The sequence below is a fragment of the Plectropomus leopardus genome, chromosome 20, assembly GCF_026936395.1.
Source record: "Plectropomus leopardus strain MGB_pleo_1.0 chromosome 20, ASM2693639v1, whole genome shotgun sequence".
Classification (NCBI taxonomy): domain Eukaryota; kingdom Metazoa; phylum Chordata; class Actinopteri; order Perciformes; family Serranidae; genus Plectropomus; species Plectropomus leopardus.
This window is the reverse complement of record NC_142195.1, coordinates 20,476,018-20,503,412: the sequence shown is the minus strand read 5'-3', so window position 1 is coordinate 20,503,412 and position 27,395 is coordinate 20,476,018. Positions and strand designations below refer to the sequence as shown.

The 27,395-nt window shown below is 40.0% G+C and overlaps 2 protein-coding genes across 4 annotated transcripts in view; one reads left to right on the top strand and one right to left on the bottom strand.

The window, feature by feature from the left end:
* The window catches only part of grin3a (glutamate receptor, ionotropic, N-methyl-D-aspartate 3A), a 69,620-nt gene extending 56,323 nt beyond the window's left edge, over positions 1-13,297 (top strand). For both annotated transcript variants that reach the window (XM_088070895.1, XM_042509602.2), the window contains 3 exons: positions 1,726-1,887; positions 2,271-2,341; positions 11,288-13,297. In XM_088070895.1, the coding sequence (XP_087927021.1) occupies positions 1,726-1,887; positions 2,271-2,341; positions 11,288-11,870 (816 nt within the window). In that variant the 3' untranslated portion in view covers positions 11,871-13,297. The remainder of the gene's footprint in view (positions 1-1,725; positions 1,888-2,270; positions 2,342-11,287) is intronic.
* A 2,859-nt stretch (positions 13,298-16,156) lies between these two features.
* Positions 16,157-27,395, bottom strand: part of plppr1 (phospholipid phosphatase related 1) — a 56,842-nt gene continuing 45,603 nt past the window's right edge. Inside the window, exons 6-8 of one of the 2 annotated variants that reach the window (XM_042509925.2) lie at positions 24,235-24,411; positions 18,195-18,326; positions 16,157-17,589 (exon numbers count right to left, since the gene is read on the bottom strand). In XM_042509925.2, the coding sequence (XP_042365859.1) occupies positions 17,557-17,589; positions 18,195-18,326; positions 24,235-24,411 (342 nt within the window). In that variant the 3' untranslated portion in view covers positions 16,157-17,556. The other variant, XM_042509927.2, reaches the window with a different exon arrangement.

The following is a 27,395-nucleotide window of genomic DNA, read 5'->3' as shown; positions in this document are numbered from 1 at the left end:
TGGGAGCTGATGACTTCTGGGAGGTCGGCCAAACTCTCTGTAATAGAGACAGTGCACTGTAGGAACTTCTGACTACATCAACGGGTTAGCACATTTCATTGGAATAAATAGCAAAGAAAAACACAATTACACTAGTGTTATCATTAAAGTGTTTGCTGGAGAAACAATTTCCATACACTGACCAAAAGCTCCTGCCACGCCTATGACTAAAAACATCTGTTTATATAAGATAAGGATACCCAAACACATGCAGGTTTAGTATTGTTCCTAGTTAATTTTAAAACAACACAAAGATAAAAGACAGAGCACAAAATATAGAAGACCGTAGATTGCATATCAACATAACATGAGAAAAAATGTGACAAAAGTTAAATTTAGGGGATCTATTAGTAGAAATTGAATGTAATATTCATAACTATGTTTGCAGTAGTTTCTAATCACCGAAAAAATAAGAATCATGTTTTCGTTACCTTGGAAAAAGCCCCTTAATATCAGCCTCTTCTCATTTCCTAGTCATCAAATACCGATGCTTTGTCACGCCCCTCAGCATGTGATACTAAGGCCAAAGGCACCCTTTAGCGTCTCTGAGTCACACAAGACTTTCAACTTACACCAATGTAAATGCATCCACTGCAATATTTGACACTCAGAGCAACTCACAGAGTATAAAGAACAACAAAGTCATCGTAGTTAGGAGACTGCTGTCCCATGTGAAACAAAGTCATTGCTCTTTTAATGTAATGCTATGTAAGTTGCATTCATCTGTCATGTACCTATCTTACTTGACTGATGTATTAACATCAAGTTGTGTTCTTATTTCAATCTTAGATATAATATTTTTTAACTAAGTTGTTTTGTTGGCAAAAGTAGTCTTGACTGTTTGATGTTAGTTATGTGTTACACAATGTTTCACTCAGGAGACAGCTGTGCATCACATACAGATGCTAAAGGGAATGTCTCATAGAGATGCCAAAGGATGCCTTTGGTGTCAACATCACACACTGATGGGAGAGAGAAAGTGCTTGTATGTGATGACTTGAGAGTGTCAGTACAGTATTTGACAACACTGGATGAGAACTTGTTGTCCATATCTTCATACAGTCTTCTTCTACGGAGCCTGCCATGTTTCTACAGTAGCACAGCACGGACAAACCAAGGACTGTCTCTAGATAGGGATGATTGCCTTTTTGGGTTACCTGAAGGCCACCATAGGTTCTCTAAACACAGAGTGGGTGGAGGTGTATTCAGTTGGTTGCAATTTGCAACCCCACCCCTAGATGCCACCAAATCCTACACCGTGCTCCTTTAATGAGAATTACATTCAGTGTCATTAAGGCAGTGAATCCACTGAGCTGAATATCTTTTGGTTATCAACAAAACGACATTTGAGGGCGTCATCTTTTTCTTTTTTAATTTTTCACCTTTTTCTGACATTTTCTTGAACAGACAACTAATTGATTAATCGAGAAAATAAACAGATTAAACAACAATAAAAATAATCCTTAGTTGCAGCCTCATTGATAAATAATTAAAGAAACATGTTGAGGTTCTAAGGTGTTTTGTTATGTGACTATTTTACCATCGTGCAGCTCAACTTGTGGGATTTTTTATCATGGACTTTCAGGGTAGAATTTTTTCAGAAGCTGTAGACGTGCATCCCTGATCTCTTCTTCTATGCACTCTTTCTTTTTTCTTCCCATCCCTCCACTTTCTTCCCTTCTCCAGACGCTGCAGATGGGCATAAAGCATTTCTCCGGTCTGTTTGTGATGCTCTGTGTGGGCGTGGCCTTATCTCTGCTGACCACAATAGCAGAACACATTGTGTACAAGCTGGTGATCCCGAGGGTCAAGGAGCCACGCTTCAAATACTGGCTGCACACGAGCCAGGTACTGAACACACACACAAATACACACACTTACAACACAGTATAGCAGTGTTTCAGTCATTTGAAGTTGAAGAGCCAAAATACAACCACCAGGAGAGGTATGCTGATTATTTACGTACAAAAGTAGCCATAATAGAATGTCAAAAAAATAATCCATTGCAAGTATGTGTCTCTGTATTTTAATTTTGGAAGTATCTGCAGCAATGTATACAAAGTAGTGCACTTCACATGTATTTAGACAATGACGTATTTTGTTGACCTCCCTTTCTACATGCAAAACACACACGGCCTAAAGTTCCCAATAAACATCAGAAAAATCACAGAGAAACAGACAAAAGTTTATACAGTAAACATGTGACAGCTAATGTGTTCCTTGTTTTCCAGAGATTACATCGGGCCCTCAACTCAGTCTTCAACGATGACAAACTGCCGACTGTTACCAAGCCTGAAAAGAGGTACTGTCCCCGTTCAATCAAATAAATCCAGCAGACAAGCCCATTGCTTTAATATAGTAATGATTAATGTAATTTTTTTCTTTTAAATTAAATTTATTTGAAAGAAATCCCATCTCTAAAGGAGTGAACTGAATATGAACTGAGCCCAGCTATGTTTTAATCATTTATGACCCATTTAGTTCATTTTGTTTGGACTTGCGACTTTAGTTAATTAATACTCTTGTCACACAAGAATACATTAGAAATAGGCTTACCAATGATGAAATGCAGGTCCAAAATGTAAGTAATGCTGACAGAACAATAGCTGGTTTTGAGTGATATTTCAGAAAATCAGCAAAAAAATAAAAAATAAAAAGCGAATGAATGCATGTTAATTTTGTATGGTTACACCAATATTAATAGGTTCATTGAGATAAACAGTCGGTGGTGTTAAGTCTCCCGTTAGGTGCCTTTAAATGATTAAATGACTGCAGAAGAGAGCGCAACAAGAGATAATCATGGATGTACTAAGAGCAGTGGATGCAGCATTAAAGGCAGAGCCCTGCCTATTTATAAAAGTTGCTTTGTAACGCATGAAATCAAAATGGAAGTAGATGATTGGCTCTACATCCGCACCATGCAGCCCATAGATGATGTGCACTAGGGACTTACGGCGACTTACTACTGCAGAGCAGATAACTGCTGCTGGCTGAAAAATAAATTTTCTGTTAAGCGCTCCACTAACTTGAATAGAGACAAAATTATTGAATTGTGGAGCTCTTCTTGAGTTGAAAAATGTTACCGGATCAAATGGATCAAATCCTGATATTAAGGAGAGTCATTTTTCTGGGGTTTTAATGCTCAAAACAATGTATCCACTGATTTCCAGGTATGTCTTTTGCAATGTAAGACAATGTGTAAAAGTCTTTTTGGGCAGCAGTTCCATACATAAACTTAAAAAGCATCATAAGCTCACCAAAATAGTGTAAAAAAACATGACTGCCTGTGTACAGCACTGAAATCTATCCCCATTGCAGTTTTTGTGATTATTGATATACCAGCTTGTCCTCCTCTGCAAAGTTTTTCCACTCAAGGTTTCTTTTACTCTGAAATTGAAGATGCTCATATAAACAGATTAATTGAAACCTGCTCATTTTTACACGTCGTGTTCCTCTATAGTCGTGTATTGTCACTACTCAAAGAGTGGTGGCAAACCACTAATAACTACAATAACAAAAACTTCATTACGAACAGCATATAAACAAAGAAAAAGAAAATACCATGCAGATTCTGGAATCACTTGAATTTGTCACATATGAGCCCATTGCTATAACCTTCACTCACACAAAAAAAAAAAAAAAATCAGGAAGCCAATTTTAAAAACAGCCCATTGGCCAAATCATCAGACTGCAAATAAGTGACATCAATTAACATCCGAGTGGCAGTTAAGGGACCCATTTTTAATCAGAAATTAAATAGAATGGTCAGTCTGTTGGAAGCTAATCATCAGTAAGGGAAATTGAGGAATTAATCTGACGCTGACGTCACAGACTATTGTTTGGCTCAGTGGGTGACAGACAGAGATTTAGGAAATCATGAAAGCCTCTCTTTGGTCAAAGTCTTTTCAAATGTTGCACAGGCGCACTTTGTCAGGGTTTACGTAACTAATCTGGACGGTCATTTTGACACCAGTGTGTGTCTAGCTCAGTTTTCTTCACATTTGCTCACATTGCTGTGTCACTTCCTCCATGTTATCAGATAAGCATATCTGATGTAGGGCAAGCAAAGTGGGACATTTATTACTCCTTTTAAGGCCTCTGAGGGGAGATCAAAAACAACTCACAAGCTTTTGCTCAGAGTCCCATTTCATCTTTCTCTGTTTGATTCAGCTGTACTCTATTTCACACCTATCCCCACTTAGCGCCACGCACTGAGGGGACACTCAGGTGGAGCACTCAAAGTGGGGATTAAATACACGTAATAATTATTCGAGCCAAGGCCATGTGAGGGATGCCTGTGGTAATGAGGATAGATTACCTACTGCTGCATAATTAGGCTCATTCAATCAGGCTCTTCTGCATCGTGCCTGCACGCTGTCTAAGAGTCAGAAATTATTACCGTCATATTGTCAGCGTCCCGCAGAAACCTTGCGTATCAGAAATGTCTGTTTTGCAAGCACTGCACTGAGACAGGATCATCTTTTTTCCATTTATGTGTGAGAGATTTTGGTCTGCAAAAGGTTGCAGCTTGGGGCATGTTTCCAGAAAATAGACCTCTAGTGCGACCACAACATCTCACAGAGAAGTGCTGCATATACACCTGCGTTTCATTAGCATAGGCATTATTTAACCAAATGGAGCATGTTGGAAAAAATCAAATTGGCTTAAAACGAATACTTAGGGTGGAAGCATAACATATTTCATTTCCTAACTGTGCTAACAAGGACGTAGAAAAGCCCAAAGGCATCAGAGAAGTGTCGGTCTGAGAGAATTAGGAGCAGTGTCTGTAATACCGTGAAACACTCTCTGATGTCCAATTAAGATCTTGTGATTTAGTATCAAACACAGTGTGGAGATCATGTAGCTCCAGAAAAGACCTTTAGCTGACACTAAAACAAGATCATTTGTCACTTTTAGTAGATCAGCCGCAATTCAGCTGCTATACTCTCTTTGACGGGGAAACAATATGTGACAGGTCCTCTGCCTCCACTGTTTATACTTTTTAAAAATAGTTGTTATTTATTTATTTTTACATTGTATTTCTTTTAAATTTTAAAGCACTTTTACTGTTTTCCTGTTTCCAGTTTTAGGTTAACTTTCCTAATTGGCGTATGTATTTATATCTGACATTTTTTTTGTCTTACTTCAAATCTTGGTCTGTGTTTTGAACACCATTCCCTCTGGGTGTCATATAGACAGAATCACAATGTTTATTTACAGTAACTTTCAGGTAAAAATCCCCTGCATCACGTACATGAAATGAAACAGCCCCGGGTGAAATTCTGACTCAGTTGACCCTTTGCTAAATCCCACCCCTCAGTGCAAACTGGCCAATCATAGTGTAGCACTGAATTGCTTCATAAAGGTCCTGCAACAATGGCTTTGCTCTAGAGACTTTCATGCAATCATTTCAGATTTTTTTCACTTTCTTCTTGATGTGTGATCTGTACATTAGCTTTAGCTTTAGCTGACTGTAGCTTTTAACCTGTTGCTGCTGTTGAATGAGGTTGTCATCCTGTATACTGGCTATCCTTCAAACACATATTGTAGGTTCTTCTGTCTGCTTCAGTGGGAAATCACTTTTTAATTTTTCCCAAAAACAGATCATTTTCTTCAGGGAGTGCAGATAGTTACAGTGTGAGCTCCATGTTAGCTACAAAAGCTTGACGATCACAAAGGGGCAGGGCTTAATGGAGGGTCAATTGGCTTGTTTAAAGTCACCTAAAAAGGTGACTAAAATACGATTTGCTGCGGTCCTCAACAGTATCTTCTGTGCCGGTAGATTTGGTTTATTAAAAACACAATCAAAGCAACATATTACTTAAAATAAGTGTCAGAAATATTAGTTAGGTCAGACCATCACGTTTAACTATATATCTTTAAACAAACAGTGATTTGGTCTGTATGTATAAGAAATCATTTAATGTCTGTGTTAGTTAGAAAACTGATTGTTGTGCTTATGATTCCTCACTTCTATTGGCTCATATGTCTTTCCAGCAAGAGTTCAGTTTTCGGGCAACCAGAGCATCTCTGCAGTGTTGAAATATATGGGCATCGAGATTGTGCTTCCCTGTTTTGGTCCTGCTGTTTATTTCGTGTATAGCATACTATTACAACAGTTTGAAAGAAGTATAGTCGCTTTCACCATCTATCTACTGTATATCACAAGAAGACCAAATTTATCATGTTTTCACCATCCACGGGGTGGCCAAAGAGGTCATTTAAAGTTGTACAGACATGCTGGTGATGATTTTATAATGTGCTCAAGGACACTTCAGCAGGGTGCAAGTCTTTCTGGCGCACCTGTGTCCAGATTGTTGAAGGGCAGCATCCCTGGTCAGTGTGCTCCGAACTGACAGATATCTGCACTGACAGATGGGTTGAAAAATAGTCATCATATACTCTGTCTCATGAAGTACCTAGAAGGTGTGAGAGCAGGAGCTTTGTAGTCTGTGTTTGCTACATTGGTTTAACAACCCTGGATCCACAGGAGGTTGCAAGGACCTGTAAAATCACTGCATATGAAAAAATTCATCATTTCTGAAAATGTAAATGAAGGACTGGACATACTTTAACGAGAGGAATCTGGTGACCCCACAAATTGGATGTAGGAGGCACCAGATATCTCCAGAAATTATGTGGAGGAATCTGTAAATGGTGTGAAGGATGAAGGATCTGGCCTCTCTGAAGGAAAGGCACAAGGTTACCCTCAGCTGTTGTGAAAACTGTGTCTTTCTGTAAATGATGAGAAAAAAACAGGCTGACTCACAGTTGTGTGTATACAGAATGCAAACCAAAGAGCTCTGTTTGCATTCGAGTTAGAAATCAAGACGCCCTCTGATGTCACAGAGAGGAGCGCAAAAATTAGCATTACATTTTAAACCTTGTATGTGTCGTTTCTTTTGAAAACTAATGATGAAGGGAAGGACATCCTAACATTGCAGGAAGAAATAATGATTTGTATTTCAGCATGCTTTCCATCTGCTAAACACACTTTGCCAACACTGCACAGTGCACAGTTCCCTTTCTGACCTTGATATCATTATTTCTTGTGGGAATCTCTATCAAGTTAAAAAAAAAAAAGTTAGAGTTTATATTTTCCAGTGAAATGATGTGAGCTCTTTCTCAATCATCACGTCTATTCACATCATGAAAGTTGAGAAAGCTTCTCTTTCGTATAGGAATAACCCCTAAATGCTGACGAAATTAACTTATAGGCCGGATGGAAGAACAACAAAGGAAAGGGGCTTTTTAGTTATGTGGGAGGATCAGAGGCTTGACTAATAATAAGCATTATCTTTATTTGCATCACGCTTTTCAGTGCAGACACAAAGTGCTTTCAACAAGAATAAATGAGAAACAAAAGATGATTCAGCAATAGAAGGAAAACAATGCACACAAAGCCAAAAAAGGTAAAGAGGAGTTATTCAAGGATAAAAGCCTAAAAACAAGTCTGTAAAGGATAGTTTTGGGATGTGTTTTAAAAGCCCGACTTGCCACATTCATTGAGTTCTAATGGCACAAAAGCTCAGCCAGCAGTTGTTTTAAATCAAGATGATCAACCTAATCACCAGTAAAAAATGTCAGCATAGGACATTTCTGCAAACCACAAATACATTACATTTGTATGTTATTACGTAGTAGATACAGCAAAACTTGACATTCTGTGTCACTCAGGCTTTGCCCTCTACTGGAACGCCAGGACGTCAACACACATGGTTAGGATTAGGCGTTAAAGGCATAGTTGGTTAGCTTTAGGCAACAGAATCATGTGGTTAGGTTTAGGGGAAAAAAACATCATGGTTTGGCTCTACATACATATGAGAAGTGAACACTGAGCTACCGGAAGAAAGTCTGGGGTTTGCTGGACCCATCCACTACCCCTCCAACATTATAAACCAAAGCTACCCGGCAGTGCCAAGAAAGGTGGCCAAAATCACTGACTAAGCTGTGGTATTTGACCACTATTTGTATACAGATCGTCAGTCAATCAGGACCTCAATATGTGCAGCACCATATAAGAGCCACATGTTGGCATCAGCATCCTTTTAGTGATCAGCGGTTGCATACTACCTGGTTTGGCCCCCTACTTCTCCACTACAGCTGCCCATAGGTCATAAAGATGTAGGCTGACTATAGTGACTCAGGATCTGTGAAGCGGGGTCCATGTTATGTTGCGACAGGACATTCATTCATCATTAGGAATGAATTAGAAGGTTATGATATTGTAACCCTAGTTCTACTAGCTCCGTCAGAGGCCTCAACCAAGGGCCCTGTCACTCCTACGACACTTGCTGAAGAGTGTTTAGGATGCTGATGCCTTTATATGCCTCTTTTATACTGTGACCTCCACATATATAAGGGTAAGCACATCTCGATTGGTCAACACCATTCCTGCAAATTTAAGTGGACAGATTCATGCTCATCATTGGAGTATTACTCATAGAGTAATACAGAGAGACACTGTGTTTAACTTGTGATTGGGTTTAGGCAGAAAAACAACGTAGTTATGGCTAGGAAATATTGTGTTTGGATTTAAAACACCCTGCTTTGGTGGCATGATCAGGGCTGGGGAAGCTGTCAATGTCTGTGAGAAACAAGAGCTTTTTGTGGAACTATCCTAGTGGAAAAACAGCGATGGATCGCTCAGAAAGCAACCACCTCTCTAACCATCTGAAAACATCCACAAGATCCGCTAGCTGCTGTGATACACAGTATATATAGTTAGAAAACATCTACTCTATAAAGTCTAAATAAGCTAACACGTGTGTATTTGCATGAAGATGCTAAAATTAAATGATTGTCTTAGGACTAAAGAGATCTAATCATGTGAACCACATTGCAAAATAGTCTCTCTTTCATTGCAGCCATGATGTAAGCACAGGTGCCTTCTTGTCAAAAGGTGCATAATATCATTCTAAGACAAGATCCTTTTTAAGTTCTTATATTCTGACGTCTCATCCTTCAGCTTATAGTCTCTTTTGATGTCAGGAGTATCTCATTAACTTCTTCTTGTCACTTTTTCTTTTTTATTTTATCACCGGTGAAAACACCTTTGATTCAGAGAGTTCTTGAGTTAGGCTTCAATTCAAATGAGGGGGAATCTCTCTTCTCTACTCCTTAAATGAAACCGTGGTTATTTCTCAGCATTTTCAGCTTGCAGATTTGGTCCAAAAGATTTGAAAAGTTTCTTTTTGAGAGAGAAAACCAAATTTAGTTCTTTTTGTAAGTCTCAGGCAAGTTAGAATTGTCCTATAAATGACTGCAGGAAACTGTAGAGCTGACAGGGAGTACAGTATATATGACGTTGTATTGGTGCTTTACATACCTACTGGGTTGTGTTCTCATTTCCCATGCTGGAAAGCACTGAGTAATCTCAGGGACTTTAAATAATGCCTAAAGTTTATGTTCATTAAAGAGTTTTAAAGTTGACTTTTTAAATATTGTACTCAAAAATTAAAATCCTATACTAATCTGTTTGTTTTTCTTCTGTTATTATGAACTTAATTTTGTCTTAGAAGGAAATTTTTCTTTTTTTTCTTTTTTTGGAATAAAAACTCACCACTCACCTTATGTTCTTTATAAAAATACATAAAAATGAAATAGTAATACCCTAAAGTTGATTATTTGTTAACTAATAGAAAAAATATTTTCATAACAGCTACATATTTGGAATCCATTATCTGGATAAAAGCTATATATTCATCTATCAAAACATTTCTGCGGCTTGGTAAAACATAAAAGCAACTCACTAGCATTTCCTCGGAACCCCAACATGACACAAGCCTAGTGTAATATCCAGTCACATATTGCAGATGCCACTTTTTTCTGCTTTCTTCCTACCATATGCTGGTGCTATGTTGAAAAAAAAGAGGATGGGCAAAGGTGACTTGATGTTGCAGGAGTTTTTCATGGTCAGTTAAGTCAAAGGAATTGATATGTTGCCGAGAACAACCATGACTGGCTGGGTTTTTTTAAGTTTGTGTCTCTTTAAAGCCCCAACGAAATAGCTTTGGGGTATTTTTCTTCTATATATGTTTTCATGGTACATGAAACATAATTTTGCAGGATGAGTGACTTGAAAAGAAGGCAAGACAATTGCTGTTAAATAGACAACCTGGAGCAGCACGGAGAGCAAGGATTTGTCAGGAGACATATTGCATGTTTAAGCCTGGTTAGAACATGACATCGGTGATGTTGTGTGGGACTGACACCTCACACCTCCCACTCATGTTACTGCTGCCGGCGCTCATTAACTTACAAAGGTAGACTTCCACATTGGTTGGAAGAGGTTGGTCGGGTTAGTGCTATTGCCAGAAGAAAATAATTGGACATAGATTCAATTTCTACCAGTGAGCCTGGACAGTCAGTTGTCTTCTTTTTTGTCTTGAGTACCTGCATTATCTGGTGGCTTGTTCATTGCTATTCAGTAATGCTTATTTGCATTAAACATTACATGATTATGACTGGATCCAGGAATCAGTTCATCAACACCAACAACTGCACTGTGTTTATTGGATGTACTTTTCTTTGTCAAATCTAATGAACATTTCCAGACCAAATTGTTTGGTAATGTGGCTTTTTTTTTAACTATTGCAGCTTCGTAATTATGGGCTGTCAGAGCAATGGGTCCCTGGGGTGTGCACTAACTTGCATGGTAACCCATCCAAAGTTTGTCGAGATATTTCACAAAAAGTCAACAAAAAATTTTACCTCAACATTTATTTCAGTTTGGACCAAAGCAGTGAACTGGATGACACACCAACATTTCAATTCCTAAATCCAAACCTGCAAGTGTAGCTGAGAAATAAAACATATCACACAGTAAGTAGCAGGACAATAGGGACATATGAAAAAGGGATTTTTCTTTTAATGGGACATTTAGGAAGAACACTTGGATTGCACTTTCTCTTGGAAAGCATTCACGCTGTGTTCTTGTATTCCTCTAAGAATCTCAATGCGAGCCTCTTAACAATAATGTCTGAAATGTTCTCATATGGTAGTTAAGGAAATTGGTTTTCACTTCGCAGTCTTATTCACTTTTATCATACAGCATACTTAGAATTACACTTTGTGTGCAGCAGCTATGAATAGTGTAAGCACAGGGTTGACATCAGATAAAGATATACCATCTGAGCTACTGGTTTTACGAAATGGTAAAATGATACAAAATCTCCCACAGTGGCACTCTCAGAAGGGAAACTGAATTGCTACCTAACATTTTTCTATGTATCTTACTGATCTTCAGGTGCAATGAGGGGAACAACCAGTCAGCGTCTTGGAATCCTGCAGAGTCTTCTCACTCCAACAGACGAAGGGTCCTTCCACAAGATATGCAGAATGACCTGGAACGCCCATCCTCCCAGGAGCTTCCTCCACCACCACCTCCCTCCCCCCTGCCTCACCCTCATTCTCTTCCCCTACTAGAGAAACACCTGCCCATAGTGACCAATTCTAACGGTCGCTCCGACTTGTCAGGGCGGGGATTGGGCCAAGGACTGGGGTCAGGACAGGGGGGCTCCTTGCAGGGCATGACGCCGGGATCGTGCCGGGGTTTGGGTGTGGGCGATTGTGGCCCCGGGCTGGGCGTGGGCCGGAACCCTCTGGTTCAGGAGCTGTCAGAACTGGAGGGTCAAATCCTCGTAATCAAGCAGCAGTTGCAGTCAGCCATGAGGAGGAAGCGAGAGCTAGAACAGTACCAATCAGAAAACCAGCAAGCGAATCAGACTGCACCCAGTCAGCCCACTACGCACCAGTCTAACCAGTTTGCTCAGTATACCCAGTCCCACCAGCAGACTAACCAACACACAAACAAGCTCCCGGAGTTCTGAAGATTTTCTCCTTTGTTCTGCCCAGACAAACCTGGTTAGACATGGGACAAGTTTCCAAAACCCTTCGGTAGGTTTTGGTAAGGATCCTTGTCTGAGTTTTGGAGTGGGAACCTTCACAGATTTCAGGAAGCTGAATCTTCCGTTCAGGCTCAGGAGGCCCCTTGAACACCGGATGAAAACTATCTCCAGGGATCAGATCCTGCTGTGTAACTCCACTAGAACATTTACTGACTTCTGGAACGAGAGATTCGCTTAGACGACAGGCATTGGACAAAGGTGAACCAGGGACCCTGAACCAAGTCTGTTCTCACAAGCTTGTTGCTGTCACGGAAGAGCTGTGCAAACCTTCCTCTTCTTAACCTCCCTCCCCCTTTTTTCTTCACCTCACTGATCCCTCCATTTTTTTCCTTTTATTTCCATTCCTCCTCCTACTCCTCTCTACTCCTTTCTCTTGTCCGTCTGATCTCTCCCCTCTAAGCCTTGTCTCTTCAAGGGTACAGATTTGCTTGCCATGATGATAAGCTTGATCTTAGATATGAAGACCGGTATTTAAGCTTAATGGGCTAATTCACCTGAGTCTTATGTTGAGACTCATTGAGAGTGTAAATGACCTGAGGTTGAACCCATCCAGTTAAGTCTTTATGGCTTCATGCTGAAACCTTGTATCTTTGAGAGGGAAAGAGAAGAAATGCATCTTCTGGTGATTGGTTGATTTTACCATCAATGACCTTATGTGTTTAGCCTTTGACGATGCATTTGATTTGGATTAGGTCATGTTTTTCTTGTGCACCTTTTTGGTTGTTGGGGCAGTTGTGTAAGTAAAGAAAGAAAAAAAAAGGTACAAAGCATCAGCAAGACACCTCTATATTCATCACAAACATCTGGTTGGCATCTTGTGGTGGATCATAGGACAAAATCTTATTTTAGGGATCACTGTATAATGTCCTGCACTTCACCGATGCACTTCCAGTTTCTTAAAGAAAGCTGCACCTACAAGTCATCGTTTAACTTGTCAGAGTTTGACTTATGGTCTGGATGTTTTTCATCGTCATAATGTCTCCAGGGTTATAAACACGGGATGTGAGGAAGTAACACATAAAATGGTAAAAAAAAAAAAATTAAGAGTCTTGAGCCTTTTTCAGTCAGGGACCCAAAACAGAACCTTTTTACTCAGCCTCTTGTGATCATACCGGTGCTCTTGCAATCTCTGGACACAAAGAACACAGATTCAGTTTTTGGTGAAAGCCCATTGTTGGATAGTAAATAAAAACATAGACGACTATAGTCAAACTCTGACGTCTTATTTAAATATGATGATCATTCACAACTGAACACACTGAAACAGTCCTTCTGTGATGAGACCTGTTTTCTTGCATCTTTTCTGTTTGCGTTTGGATGTGTTCTGTTATTAAAAACTTACCTCTCTTCTTTGCACTTAATTTAATTGAAACTTTTTTCTCTACCTTTTTTTCTACCTCTCACATCTATATACAATTTACAGTATGTATTAAAAAAACATAATGTAGGACACCATGAGTCTTTCAGCTTTGTGCACAGTTGCATCTGAGTTAAGTTTTTAATTATCACACCTACATACCCTTGAAAGTGTTAGGCATGATGCAACTCCTCTCAGTTTTCTACGAACCTCAAATCAAGATCAGACTCTTGACGATTTCAGTATTTATTTTTTTTTGTTTTGTTCAAGGACTTAGTGATGTGCTTTCACTGATAGGTAAAGTTCCCAGCTTTTGATGAGTCAACAAAACCAGAGGTACAAAACAATGGATGACATCCAGGACACACTAATCAAACTGTGCATTGAGAATTTATTTGCTGGAATATAGATTTTTTTCCCCAAGTTGGCCATTGAGATTCACCTGCAGTTACTCATTTCCTCCCCTCTTAATAGATTCCATTATGGTTTAAAAAACACCCTGCAGCTATATACATAACCAACCCACACACAGCTTTGCTGCCCGCCTTCAAACGATATTTGGTTGTTGCACTATTCTTCACTCATATTGCTAGGGGACAGCAATTTGGGCAGGAAGGCGTACTCAGAACAGCCAAGGATGACATTTTATAAACACACGGCATGGTCAAATACTGCCACACACACATACACACACCGACACACACACACACACACAAACAGTCCCTATCTATTTAGCCAGTGTGTCTGCAGGGTAAGCGCAGGCTGTCACAGCTGAAATGAATACCTGACAGAGCAAAAGAGCAAGTGCACTGGCTGAGCTGTCAGCTTCCTTTGTGTCTCTGTGTGTGTGTGCCTTGCTTAGCGGTGACATAAACATCACTGGAGTCTATGCGGTTGTAACAGGATGAATCAACAGAAAAACTAAATAAGATCCTGGTTTTAGCACATCTGTGCTCATTCCAATCACTTGTCTGGGAAGCATGTGTGGTTGTGCAGGAGTGTGTTGTGAGGAGCAAAGGCCTTCCTCACAGAATGTGACACTTGGAACATGGGATTAAAAAATAAGAGTCATACAGATATTGATTGTTTTTTGGGAGGGGGGGTCTAAACATAGATTTGCTGAAAATTAATCACATTTTTCTGCTTGCTTGTTCTCAGAGGCAATAGTATGAGGCATTAGGCTTCTCCTTTTAAATTGCACGCATTAGCATTTGTTACTTCACAAAATAAATGTCAGTTTCTTGTTCAAGAACATCCCTGAAGGTGTACTAGTCCTCAGAGAAACTTTCCATTACCATAAACTCATCGCATGCTTGAATGCATATCAGAAGAACATTTAAAGGTTTTTTTTCCTCCTAAACTTAGCCTCCGGGGAAGCACCTCCCTCCAGACTGTGTATTGCCCACTGCGTCCTCTACTTCATTATTGCCCATAGTGTGGTCTGCCCTCAGAAACATTTTGTGCAGCACCCGAACATGACATAAAATGCATGCATTATATTTTAATCATTCAAGGTCCATTTCAATACTTTCACTTTCATTTGCAGCACTTCTAGGAGACTGCACCAAACTGCACCTCCTAACAAGTGAGGGGTTTCCCACATTTATTTATTTGTGGCAGGCCACCACAATTAGAAGCTGGACCATTTATCTGGAGCGCTATTATACCATTCGGTTATTTATAGGGCACTTTGTTGCCCTATAAATAACCAAATGTTTATAGGTAGGGTCACACTGCACACTGACTTATTTCAATGCCCATTCACTTCAACTAAAAAGGGAATTCCCCTTTGTGTAACCTTGTGTGGACGTTCACAATCAGCTAATAGAAACACTGATGCACAGAATTTGCAAATGAAGAAGTCATTTTTATAGTGATTGCCATTACACTTTTAGTATGTGGCGCCCCTCCCCCTGTCTTGGAGAAACACTTGGCCAACCTCATCAGGCAGCTGGCTGGCATAAGAGGCTCGTTGGCTTGATTGGGCTCACCTGGTCCTCCTGGCTATAAAAGCTGCCCCATGTGTTAACTTCCTCTCTCTCTACCACAGCAGACATTCACCCTACATTTCTGCCTTTTGCTTTTGCTCCTTCAACACCTCCACAGCTTACCTGACACACATCCATGCATAGCTTTCATTACATCACAGCAAAGTTGTATTAGAAAAAAAAAGTGCAATGTTGGGAGAAGCTTACCCAGAGGGCTTTTTTGGTAGAGAGGGATTTTTTGGGTAAAGTTAGAAAAAAAAGTCATGCAGTGCTGCCCACGTCCAATGAAGGGGTCACACTGGCCAACAAAAGACTTTTCTGAAGGCTGCTCTTGTGTATCCTCACTCATTGCTTAGAGATCCCTCCTGGACCCTTGATCCTCGCTCCTCAGAGCACAAATAAGACTTTTGGGACAGGCTTCAGCATCAGAACAACATCCAGTTCAAGGGAGGAGTGAGGAGAGGAAATGACAAATAAGAGACTCGGGGTGCACTGTTGGTTGGGGTTAAAAAAAATTGATAGATTTCCACAGGAAGTAGCTTTCTCTAGGCAAACTTCTTCCATTGCAAGAATTACTATAGGAATGCCTTCAAGGCAGGCAGAAAATTTTACTTGAACAAATCAAAACATAGTCCAAGAAACACAAGGGCAGACATGTTTCCCATGTTTTTCAGAAGGTAATTTGTTAAGACTATCAAGTTTGAGTCCAGCTGTCTGTCCCAGTTCTTTGTATCGTCGTTTGAAACTAAAATAGAAGGGAAATGGAACTATTGTTTCTAACCAGTTATCCTCCATGTCTTTGGCCACAATATTTACATTCATTTGAGCATTTTGACCCGTAATGAAAAACACAAGAGAACTCATTGTTGCTACTGACTATTTAATTTGTGGACAAACCAAGAAAAAAAAAATATATGTAGCATTTCAAATGAAATGCTTTTTTTTTGTTCTTAAAGTAAAAGACGTTTATAATCACAATGATGAGTATAATTGAAATCATGAATATCTATAAAACATCTTGACTTCTCTCTTCATGCTGGGCATATCTTCCAATGGGAAATGGAGTCACAACATTGCATCACAATCCACTGGTGGGTCGGGGAGAGGGGGGTGGGTGCCTCAAGGAGGAAAAGTGAAGCAGGAGTCATTAGCCTGATTTCCATTATAAGGGCTAGCCAGGCCTTAAGTAAGTCACTCAGTTTCACTCCAAAGAGCATTTCTGTCTTTTCTGTCAGTTTTATAAGGATATCTTCCATTGGGATTTCAGTTTAAATTTAATTGTACTGCCACACCAGTGACATCTTCAGGTAGATTTGGCATAGGCTAGCCCCACTGGACCTCTCTGTAGAAAAAAATCCTATTAACATCACAGTGAATCAGGAAATTGGGGTGAAACACACTTATAGTGCGAATTTCAACCTATCATATTTCATTTTCATTGTGGCTGATAGCATGGCGCCACAATTGCCAAGACCCCATTTTCTGACTCGGAGGATGTCACTGACTCTTCCTTGTCGTTTCCTCCAAAGGGGAGAGGGTTCATTCCCCAAAACACCTAAACTGATACCAAAACATATCCAGGTTTACACAGCAGGCAAACAGGTCCAAATGGATCATAATAATCATACAGATTGACAAAAATCTTTACAAAATGTGACCTGACACGGTCAGTTAATGTACAGAGAGATAATAAAAAGAAGGATTCTGTCTTTTTTTCTGTACAAATGACAAACATCACAGAACAACAACATCGATATTTTATCCATAGCAGATTGTTTAGACTGAGAGGGGGAATAGATGTGGTGATCGACGAGGCAAGTCACCTGACAGGATGTGATGTCAAACAGAGTGAGTCAGCTGACAGGAAGTGCGCAGGTTTAACATCGTCAGGATAGGCTACAGCACTCGCTCATACAAAATGTACAAAACACTGTCCTCTAACTACAAACAGCGCACCACAGAGGGAAAAAAAAACGTCCCATGTTTTAAATGGTTTCAACTATCTGGAGAAACAATCTGTGCTTAAGTTGCCTTGTGATATTTTTGCCAGTGGTGCGATAGGTGTGCCTTGGCAGGTTGAACTGAGCATAGCCCAACTAAAGAGAACCATTAGAAACATGGTGTATTTTGTCCCCCAGGTGAATTAAACAGATATATTAGTTGTGTTTTTTGTTAAGCATTCGGAACCACGTGACATGCGTCCTCGTCATTGTGTCTGGAAGTGCTGTGGAGACGCAAACGTGACCCGGTGCTGCCCCCTTAGTCATGTGACCTCCGTCATCGATGCTGAGTGGTTCTGAAAATGGATGTGGGAGGAGGGAGAGATTGAGAAAGGTGTGAGGATTGAAAAATAAGGAAGAAAGTAAAAGGATAAAGGAGAGGGAAAAGAGTGGAAATGAAGAGGTAGAGGAAATCATTGTCAGACAGTATCAGGAGTGCCCTGTGTGAGGGGTCTGTGTGAGTGTTTTGTAAGGACAAGGGGTGTCGTGCAAAATATCATGCCTATATGGCCTTCTGAACATGTGTCACTGCTTTGTGTAGAAAGAAAGAAAGAAGGAAGGAAAGAAAGAAAGTAAGAAATGGAAAGAAAGAGCACATGGTTAACTTAATATGTGACTGTAAACTCTGCCCTTAGTTTATTAATCTAACAGCCTTTATTTATGGGAATTCTGGGAAATGTGGGAGATTACAAATTAAAACAACACATGAAAGTGAAATTACAAAAATGACAGGAACGGCAAATTAGAGTGCAAACCAAATGACAGTGGACTAAATTCTTTAGAGGGGTATTTTTGTTTTAAGCTCACAGTCCTGAGGGAGCTCCGCCAATTAATTGGGAAAGATAATGTGAATCAAAGAGATTACGTTTTTTTGGAATCCAGGTTAAGTGTTTTCAGGTACCTGTGCGCTGAGGGTCTCCAGAGGGCTCTCTACACGGGGGAAAGTCATCAGAGGCAGACCACGGTAGTCTTCAGTTTTCTGTTTAGCTGCTGCACTGTGGACGCCTTTGAAGTTGTTTACAACACATATACCCTGTAAGGTATGAGGAGAGCTCAACATTAACAGCAAGGCAGGCTGACATGGACCTGAAACATCAAGGGTTCATTTTCAGAAGGGGAAAGTTAGTTTTAGCTGCATCTTGGGAGTGTTGACCAGTATTATGACTTTAACACAACCAGCCTGAATCCATGTTAGGATTTTGCATGAGGTTATCAGAGATTAAGTTTGATTAACCCTTAAAACCTGAGCAGATTGGTTACTTCTTTCAAATACATGGTTAGAAAGAAATTTGCAACCTAATGAGCCATGGCCCAAAAATTAGCAGGAAATTAATAAAATAAAAAATAAAAAAAACAGTAACAAGAAAATTACCTGAAAATAAGCAAATAATAAGAAGAAACAACTTTTTTTTTAATTAAATAAATTTAATTTAGTTTTAAATATATGGTTATACGAATTATACATATAGTTTTCTGGACATTTTATTGTCACCTTTAACTTTTTAGCAATTTATGGAACATAAAAACAAAAAAATCAAACCAATTTGCTCAGGTTTTAAGGGTTAAATAACTTATAAAAAGCATCTTGTCACAGCACAAGAAACCTGATTTTGTTCCAGGTTTCAAGGGGTTAATCAATGACAAATTTAAACTCAGCCTAAATATTTTATTTGTATATATTTTACAATTCTTTGTAATGTTCCAACAACACCGAGGCCCTGTTTGCATCTATATGCATATGTACTGGGTGATCCAATTACAAGTGGACAGCTTCAAGTCTGCCTGTTCACACCTGGCATTGTAATGCATCTCCACAATCGTCATGGCAGCCCAGTTGTGATTGGATCTCACTTCCCTGCTCTATATGCAAATAAACACATACATCACTTTAGTCTGAAAGTCCAAATAGGTTGTTGTTTTTGACAGGCAGGACATTGTTGTGCTATATGCTTACTTCAGTGCCAATTTATTGGTTTGCCTCAAGAGGATAGGCTGTGGGAGACTGTGGATGCAGGGAAGCAATAGATGGCTCCTGTATACCCCATTATTGCCCCCTCCAACAATGCAAAGAATTACTTCAATTGCAAAGACATCATTCCATCATTTTACAAGCTGTGGTTGATCACCTCTCTCAGTGACTAATACACACACATACATACACAGAGGACATCTGCTGAGTAGGCTGTCCTTTACTGTGGCCCAGGACCGATTAAAATACACACTGCTGATAGAATGTGGCCACATGCGGCCTAGACCACCTGTGAATGTGGTCTGAGTGATCAAATCTTAAGGCGCATTGAGTGCATTCACACATGTAGTTAGAGTTGTCCACTTAAGATCTGATCACCAAAGACACATGTTAATATTAGGTGTATACAGGGCCTTAGAGTCTACAGCCATGCCAGCAGCTCTGTGAGGATGTGCATAATCATAGCTGTGCTTTGATCTAAATGTCAACATGCTAACAATGATAATGCTAGTTTAGCTATAATGTTTACCCTTTTCACTCTTCTAATGTGTGTACCAAACAGTGGTTGAGACATTTCATTTGGAAGTCATTTTGTTGGTGGCACCAGAGGAAAAGTCAGGGGATCACCAAAGTCTGGAAACCATGAATATCTGTAGAAAAACTCTTGCAAATCCATCAAACAGTTGCTAAAATATTTCACACTAGAAACAGGTGGTGGACCAACAAACTAACACTTCCATCTCTAGAACCATAACGTTTGCATGGCTAATACTCATGCCTTTGTAAAACCGTTATACACCAAGTAATATTAACACTCACACCACACTGCATAATATCTACATCTCACCAGTCTCTAAAAGAAAACTCAAGAGTGTGTTTATGCATCTGGTTCCTCAAAACAAATTTAAACTTCCTATTAGTAGATAAAGTGGTGCTACTCAACAAATGCAACAGCTATCTGCAGATACACTGAATGCAGCATGAGCATTATACCATTGTTAAAAGAGATGGCTTAATGTCCATATTAAAATGAGATTGCTTGTGCCCTTAAATCAGAGTGTCTGCCAACCCTGGTGTCACTGCGATATTAGGCTCCAATTAGAAGGAATTAAGAGCACCCATGAGTTGAGATGTGACCATATTTTTAACTTTGGAACAGTTATCGCCCTGATATAAAGTTTATATGGGTGTAAAATCAAACATTGTATGAGTCCACAAAATGCAGCCATCATTTAATGCAGTTGACAGAGATGCTCTGGGGTGTTCATCTTTGTGTCATGGCACCACGCCCAGCAGTGAACTGTCGCCTTATTTCTTCATTTATATGTCTGTTAAAATTCTTATAAATTACAGTTACTTGTAAATTTTGTTTTTTGTCCGGTTCGTTTAACAGTGGAGATACCACCAAGGCTGCCGTATTTCTGTACTCCTCCATGGAGTGGTTAATCAAAGAAGGCAGCCCGAGGGAAAACCCCCCTCTGCAGGCCAACCATGCCCTCCGGCAGTGGCAAAGGAGAAAATGAAGCGGGGCGATTCAGTGCTGGAGGATGCTCAAGGTTTCCTTGTTTGTGGCAGTTCATGGGCTGTGCTTCTCTAATGATCCTAGACCAAGTAAATGAATCACAGCTGCTGGGAAAGAATCTGAAAACAACACTCCAGCATCACCGTTTCATTAAAACATATGAATTCTTTACAAAAATGTCTGTCACATTGAATCATAACCAAAAGCTGATCAAGCTGAGTCATGGGTAAGTGTATTACTTTGCTCCCAACTCTACACTGACACTCCCTTCTATTGTTTTATTTTCTTCTCTACCTTTGGAAGAAACCTATCTTTTAAGCTACATCCATCCTGCTTGTTTCAAATACAAATCAGTATGGTTTCCGCTTTCTTGCCTTCACTCAACTGAAGCGCCTCCCAAAAGACCGTGGAGGACTTCTTTCTTTCCATTTTTGCGTCTTGTCATCCGTGTTAAGACAGGCTCGGCCAAGCTGCCATCCATTGTCTCAGGTGAGCAAAGTGAAATTTGCTTGTTGCCATGGAAGAGCTGAAAAATCTGATGTGAGCTTTCAAAAAGAAGTTGCATATTCTCTTGTCACAGGATCCAATCTGATCCCAAAAAAATCATGTCTGAGTCCATGTACACTATTCTTTTAGATTTCAGATCTGCATGGACTGTATGTTGTGTTGTAACATAGAATATGTGTCAGACATGGAAATTTTACACACGTTGAAAGCCTTGAATTAAAGGTTTAGATTGTAAGCCATTCTAAATTTCGAAGGGCTTTGCTTCTATCCGACCTGGCAGGCAGTCAGCATGTGGCTCTACTTTGTCTTGGATCAAGTGGACACCTCTGTCTCCAACATCATCCTGCAGCACCACGACCAAGTGCTTAACACTGATCCCTCAATCTGCTGGCAGAGGACAAACCTCTTGTAACACTAAAGGCAGTAGCTGTTTGACGAGTCCATTCAGATCTCCTCGCTGTCAGCACTGATAGCGCAGGGATTTGAGCTATACCTGCTTTCTACTCTCTCTGTACCAATTAATTTCCCTCCAGATAGCAGTCCATCATATCGCTTCAGTTTTCAGATGACAAGACCTTGATAAGCGTCATCAGGACCATTAGGTGAATGTGTCAGAGTGAGGCAGCCCTACTCAATTTGCTGATAATAAGCTGGAAATGAGCAGGTTAAAAACTGTCGATGTGATGATTGACTTTCTTCTGTTCGTCTTTCTCTGGAGATCATCCACTAAGTGTACGTCAACTTTTAAAGATCAATCATTAAAAGCTAATATCATTCATTAATGTGGGGCACTATGGCTCCCCTCCCTCTGCTCCAAGGACAAGCTGCTTCATTTTAGCTTCTTTATAGGCCCACAACACAACAGTAACAACAAGAGCAACTATGACTGCTACTATTCATGAAACCGGAAACTCTGTAGCCATCCATTCAGTAAAATTTAATATCATCTGAACACCTTCTATGGTCCTATGGAACTTTTTGCTAATGTTAACAGCTGTCACCCCTTTCAACCCAGCTTCATTCACAATCCTAAAAAGTGAACGCTGGAAACAGGAGCTGTCTGGGAGGAGATGTCAGCCACATTTTCAGCAATAAAATTTAGCTACCTAAACCACAAAGGGTTCATCTTTGAAATAGCCAGGACTGCCCCTTGAAGGTCAAAGACTGGAATCATCAGTTGGAAATCCTCAGTCCACTGAGAATGCAGTGTACCTCTGGAAATGTTTTGGTCCCCCGGATTTCTGGGAAACAAATCGAATTGTCGAATATTCACATTGAAAAGCCAAATCTGATTCGGCGCGCATATTTCTGAGTTGGGTACAGCCCTAAAAACAGCACCCAAAAGAAAGCCCACAGCAGTACGTAAATTCTGCAATGCAATGCTCACTAAGACAGCTGGAACCATGTCTAACACTAATCGACACTTCAGTGACCTATATCAGTAAGCTAACTGTGTGTGATGCCACAAAGCAAGCTAGTTAAAGTTAATAATCTGTTTCTGCTCCAGAACTCTTTAGAGATCTCTTCACCTACAGAAATGTGACGAATATTAGCTACTCATACAGTATGGCAATACAAGAGGTGAATGACGAGAGATCTTCATTTGTTTTCTTTAGGTTTTTGTGCCTACGGTTTGCATATTCCACGTTTAATCATAAGTGTGTAATGAAATCTGGGACTGGCCTTGGTCTTGGTCTTGTCTCGGCTTGATACTTTTTGATGTTGGTCATGACTTTGTCTCGGTGTAGGTGGTCTTGACTACAACACTGTTTCCACCATGTCTCCTCCCCCTTCCTTTCCTCTTACGCTCCTTTCTGCTTTGAGGCTCGGGAACCAGCGGCAATTAACATGTAATGAAGCCCTCTGAGACTTTTAAATTAATCTTTTTCTATTTGTGGGGGCTTGTTTTTAACTTTTCCTTTCTCCTGAATGTGCTTCACCCACAAAAACAGATGAGGGTTTCAGCTGTAATCACCACCCTACATTTAAACACCCAGCGTAAAGCCAGATGTTGACAAAGTGATTTCAATTTTCAGTGGAAGCCAGGCTATTTGACAAATTGATTTTACATTAAAGGCTGTGGGACAGGGAAATTAATTTTCTTCAAATCCAGTAAGAACAATTTATACCTTGTTATGACATTTGTCTCAATGAGACACATAAAAAAGATCCCTTTCCCTCCTATGGTGTACAGAACCAGAATGCATCATATTACGAATTCCCTTAACTGGTTCCCTTAATTATATTTGAATTAGAAACAACCCTAGTGTTTCCCTAAATTTTCACTCTTGGTTCTTCTGCCTTTCACTACCCTTCCTCACTGAGCTCTTTCAAAACCAGATGACTGCTGATCTCAGTAGAAATCCAGGAGCCACCTCAGTATTTTCTCTCCTTTCTTATCTTCTCCTATTCCCCCAATCAACCAGCGCATCCTCACCCTTTTCCCTCTATCCTAACTCACCTGTATCTGAACCTCCTTCAGGCTCAGAATAAACCACACTTCATCCTGTTTCACATCCTCTCCCTCTATCACCTCTTCATGAACCACTCCTTTTAGCTTCTTTACCAAATTACACAAGGCTAAACTGATACACAACTAACTTTTGCATATGCTATACAGCCTCTACAAACAATGTCAAAAAAATAATGTAAATTAATATTTAAAAATCTGTTGTGTATAAGATTTTATAGGACAAAAATCTGCATTCAGACTGACTTTAAATATGGCACCAAAACCATGATACAGGCTTTGGTAAGGGCTGCAGCCTGAATTAATCATCTAATTACTGGTTTGGGTTGCTTCCAAAATGAAGCTGGAAATTATTATTATAATTTGAAAATAAGTCATGACCAGAATCCACCTCTGAATAATCATCTTCTCTCTTCTCCTCTAATCCCCACCCCCACACTTTCCCAAACTTTTCACTCTTCCATCATCCTCACCAGAAAAAGAGCAACGGCCGATCCCAGTATAAATCCGGCCACTACATCTGAACAGTGGTTTCGGTATTCTGAGACTCGGTTGAGGCCAGTGAGGAAGGCCGAACAGAGCGTGCCCAGACAGAGCACAGGCTTGGCCAGGCGGCTGGACTTGGTCTTGATGGTGCTGGTGATGTACATCTAGAAATGGAGGACAGAAGGAAGACGAAGAATCAGACTCTGAAAATAAATAAATAAAAAATAAATAAATAAAAAATGTCTCACACAGGCTGCAGACTCTTTGAGTAACACTCTCCTCCAATCACGAGCACACGATCGCCTACTGAATTTTGCATAAACGTAGCCAGCCAAACTGGACTTGCCTGTCCGAACTCGTGCGACCACCACAGCATATATGAGTGGTGTGATTGCATCAAAATCCTTTTTCTTTTCAGTGATGGCGATTGCCCACTGATACTGTTCCATCTCGTGGACATGTTGGGCTCCTTTTTCAGGGTTTGTGGTTGACACAGGACTGGTACAAAGGGTTGAGTGTATGTCAGCTGTGTTGCACCTGACTCCCCTCTGAGCATGATACACCTACATGTTTCCATGCCTCTTGATGACTTATAAAATCTGTCTATTTCTGCTGTTATTTTCTTTGCAAGGTTAGGCCATGGTTCCACCCAGTTCGGTTGCGTACTATCTTGGTTTGCTAGTGCGCCCTACTTCTCCCCTTTGGCAGCCTAGGTTATAAAGAAGTAACTGGGCTACTCGGCTTGGGTGGTTACGATATTGTTCTGGTTCTATTAACAAAAGTGAAGCCTTCTGCCTAGGTTGCCTCTTGCTCCTGCACTGCATCCTGAACATATGTCCTATATAATGTGGTCTCCTCACATCTTTGGGTAGGCATGCCCTGATTGGCCAGCTATGTTTATGCAAATTTCATTGGGTGAGTGTGTGCTTATGGCTGAAGGAGTGTATTACCCAAAAAGTCCAGTAGAGGGCAGAGCCTGTGCAAACAGAACTAGGGTTACAATATTGCAACCTTCATTCTTAACTGTGTCCCAACGCTTTATCAAGGTTTAACCTCTTTTTAGGCAAACAAGAACAAAAGCATCTCATGCACAGCAAGTAGAGGTGTTACCGCAAAATAGAATCGAGTATATTACCATTTCATGAAAGCGCAAAGCCTCCACTGAACAGCGTAACGGTTAAAGGAAGATGTCTAAAACTTACATCATGTGAGTGAAATACCTTTCCAAAACAAAGTTTTTTTGGGTTTTTTTTTTCACAGGGAATAAAAGATTACAAGATTAACCTAATAGGGGAACCTCAAACTGTGAGTGAAGGTTTTGAGAAAACTGTCAGCCTTTAAAAACATCAGTCTTCCTACATATGTTCTAACTTCTTGACCTCTTACCTCCTCCCACGCCAGAGCTGCGCGTATCAAACCCTCTTTTTATCAACAACCTGTCTTTGTATTCCTCTCGCTCCTGCCGATAAAATCTGCACCTCTGCTCTCCTTCCTTTCACTTTTCAGCAGCTGAGCCCCTCCGTCACTCTGATATCACACAGTAGCTCTTCAAATAGCCCTTCAAAAAGCCATTCTTCATGTGTTCCTCCAGCCAATTTTCTAAAAATTGCCTGAACCCACCCTACGCTTGTATTACACATTCCTTGACACACTTGCAAGAAATATGAAGTCCCCCCTTGCCCATTCCTCCATCAAAGATGGATGTGGTACAGCAAACATTCCCTCTTATTCGCAGCCTTTTTAAATTGCAAATCCTGTGCAGAGCTTTAATCAGTCCGCACTAAAAAGTTCTATTCATCTCTGATTGTTTGGGTGTTTTTTTTTTTTTTACTATTCCAGAAATGTGTTTACACCAAGATTTAAACTAATTACATTCAGCCCCAAATGAGTAACTCTCGAGCCACAAGTACACTTGACATTGATTTTTAATTAACTGTGCTCAGATAGTGTTGAAGGAAATCTGCAAATTTGGTGGAGAATTTCAATATATGTTTTGTTTTCACTTTATTAAGCGATATCAAATTAAAATAAATAAGCACTTAAGCTTAGGAAAATGTTTGTATACAGCAGTATACATTTACTATACTGTACAAAGTTGCCTAAACTTTTAACTGTATTTACTAAATACAAGTACGTGGAAACAAACTAGAATATAGAATACAAAATTTCTAATTGTATATTTTAGTTCAGCATTAAAACAGTTTTTAATTGTCCACATTTAAACTGATGAGTCTCTACTGGTTACAGAATTCAACAGAAAAGTTGAGCCTTACGAATGTGCTCATTCCTGTGTGACTGATGCTAACTCATCGCATGGTCTGCTGTCACAGTGCTATAGGATCAACATGCCTTTATTTAAGGGGACAGTCCACCCCAAAACCAAAAAGCAGATTTTTCCTCTAAGCTGTAGAGCCATATGACAGTTAATGTTGTTTTGGTGTTAGTTGCCGAGTGTTAAAGACATTGTCCGTAAAGATGTCTGCCTTCTCGTCAATATAATGGAAGTAGATGACGACCTGCTTGTGGTGCTCCAAAAAAAAAAAAAACATGTAAAAGACCTAACAGCAATGTCTCTTTTCAAAAATTCGACAATCATGATAATCCACAGACCCTGTTGTGAGCAGTTTCATGTAGGAACTACTTTCTTTCTACCAAGCTACACCCACCAACTGTATCACCATGCAGAAGGAAGCGTGAATTAACTGATAGCTAACATAGCACCGCTGAGCGAGCTAACCTAACAGCTAATCAATGTTTACATCTCCTGCTGTCAAGAGCACATCAAGAGCACGTGCTTTGTGTCGATGAATAGATACAAACTTTCTCCTGCACAGTGTTACAGTTGGGGAGTGTAGTTTGGTAGAGTGAAAATGGTTACTACATTAAAACTGTTCACAGCAAGGTTTGTAGATTATCTTGAGCAACCAGGTCATCATTTCTGGGTTTTGCAAATATATATTTTTGGCGCTTTGAGCACCAAAAGCCAAAGTGCCATCTAGTTCCATTATATACTATAGGAGGTAGACATCTCTATGGCTGATATCTCAGCAACTCACACCAAAACAGTCTAGATTGATTAAATTGCACCACAGATAAGAAGAAAAACATTTATTTTAGATTTTAGGGTGAACTGTCCCTCTAAACCTGT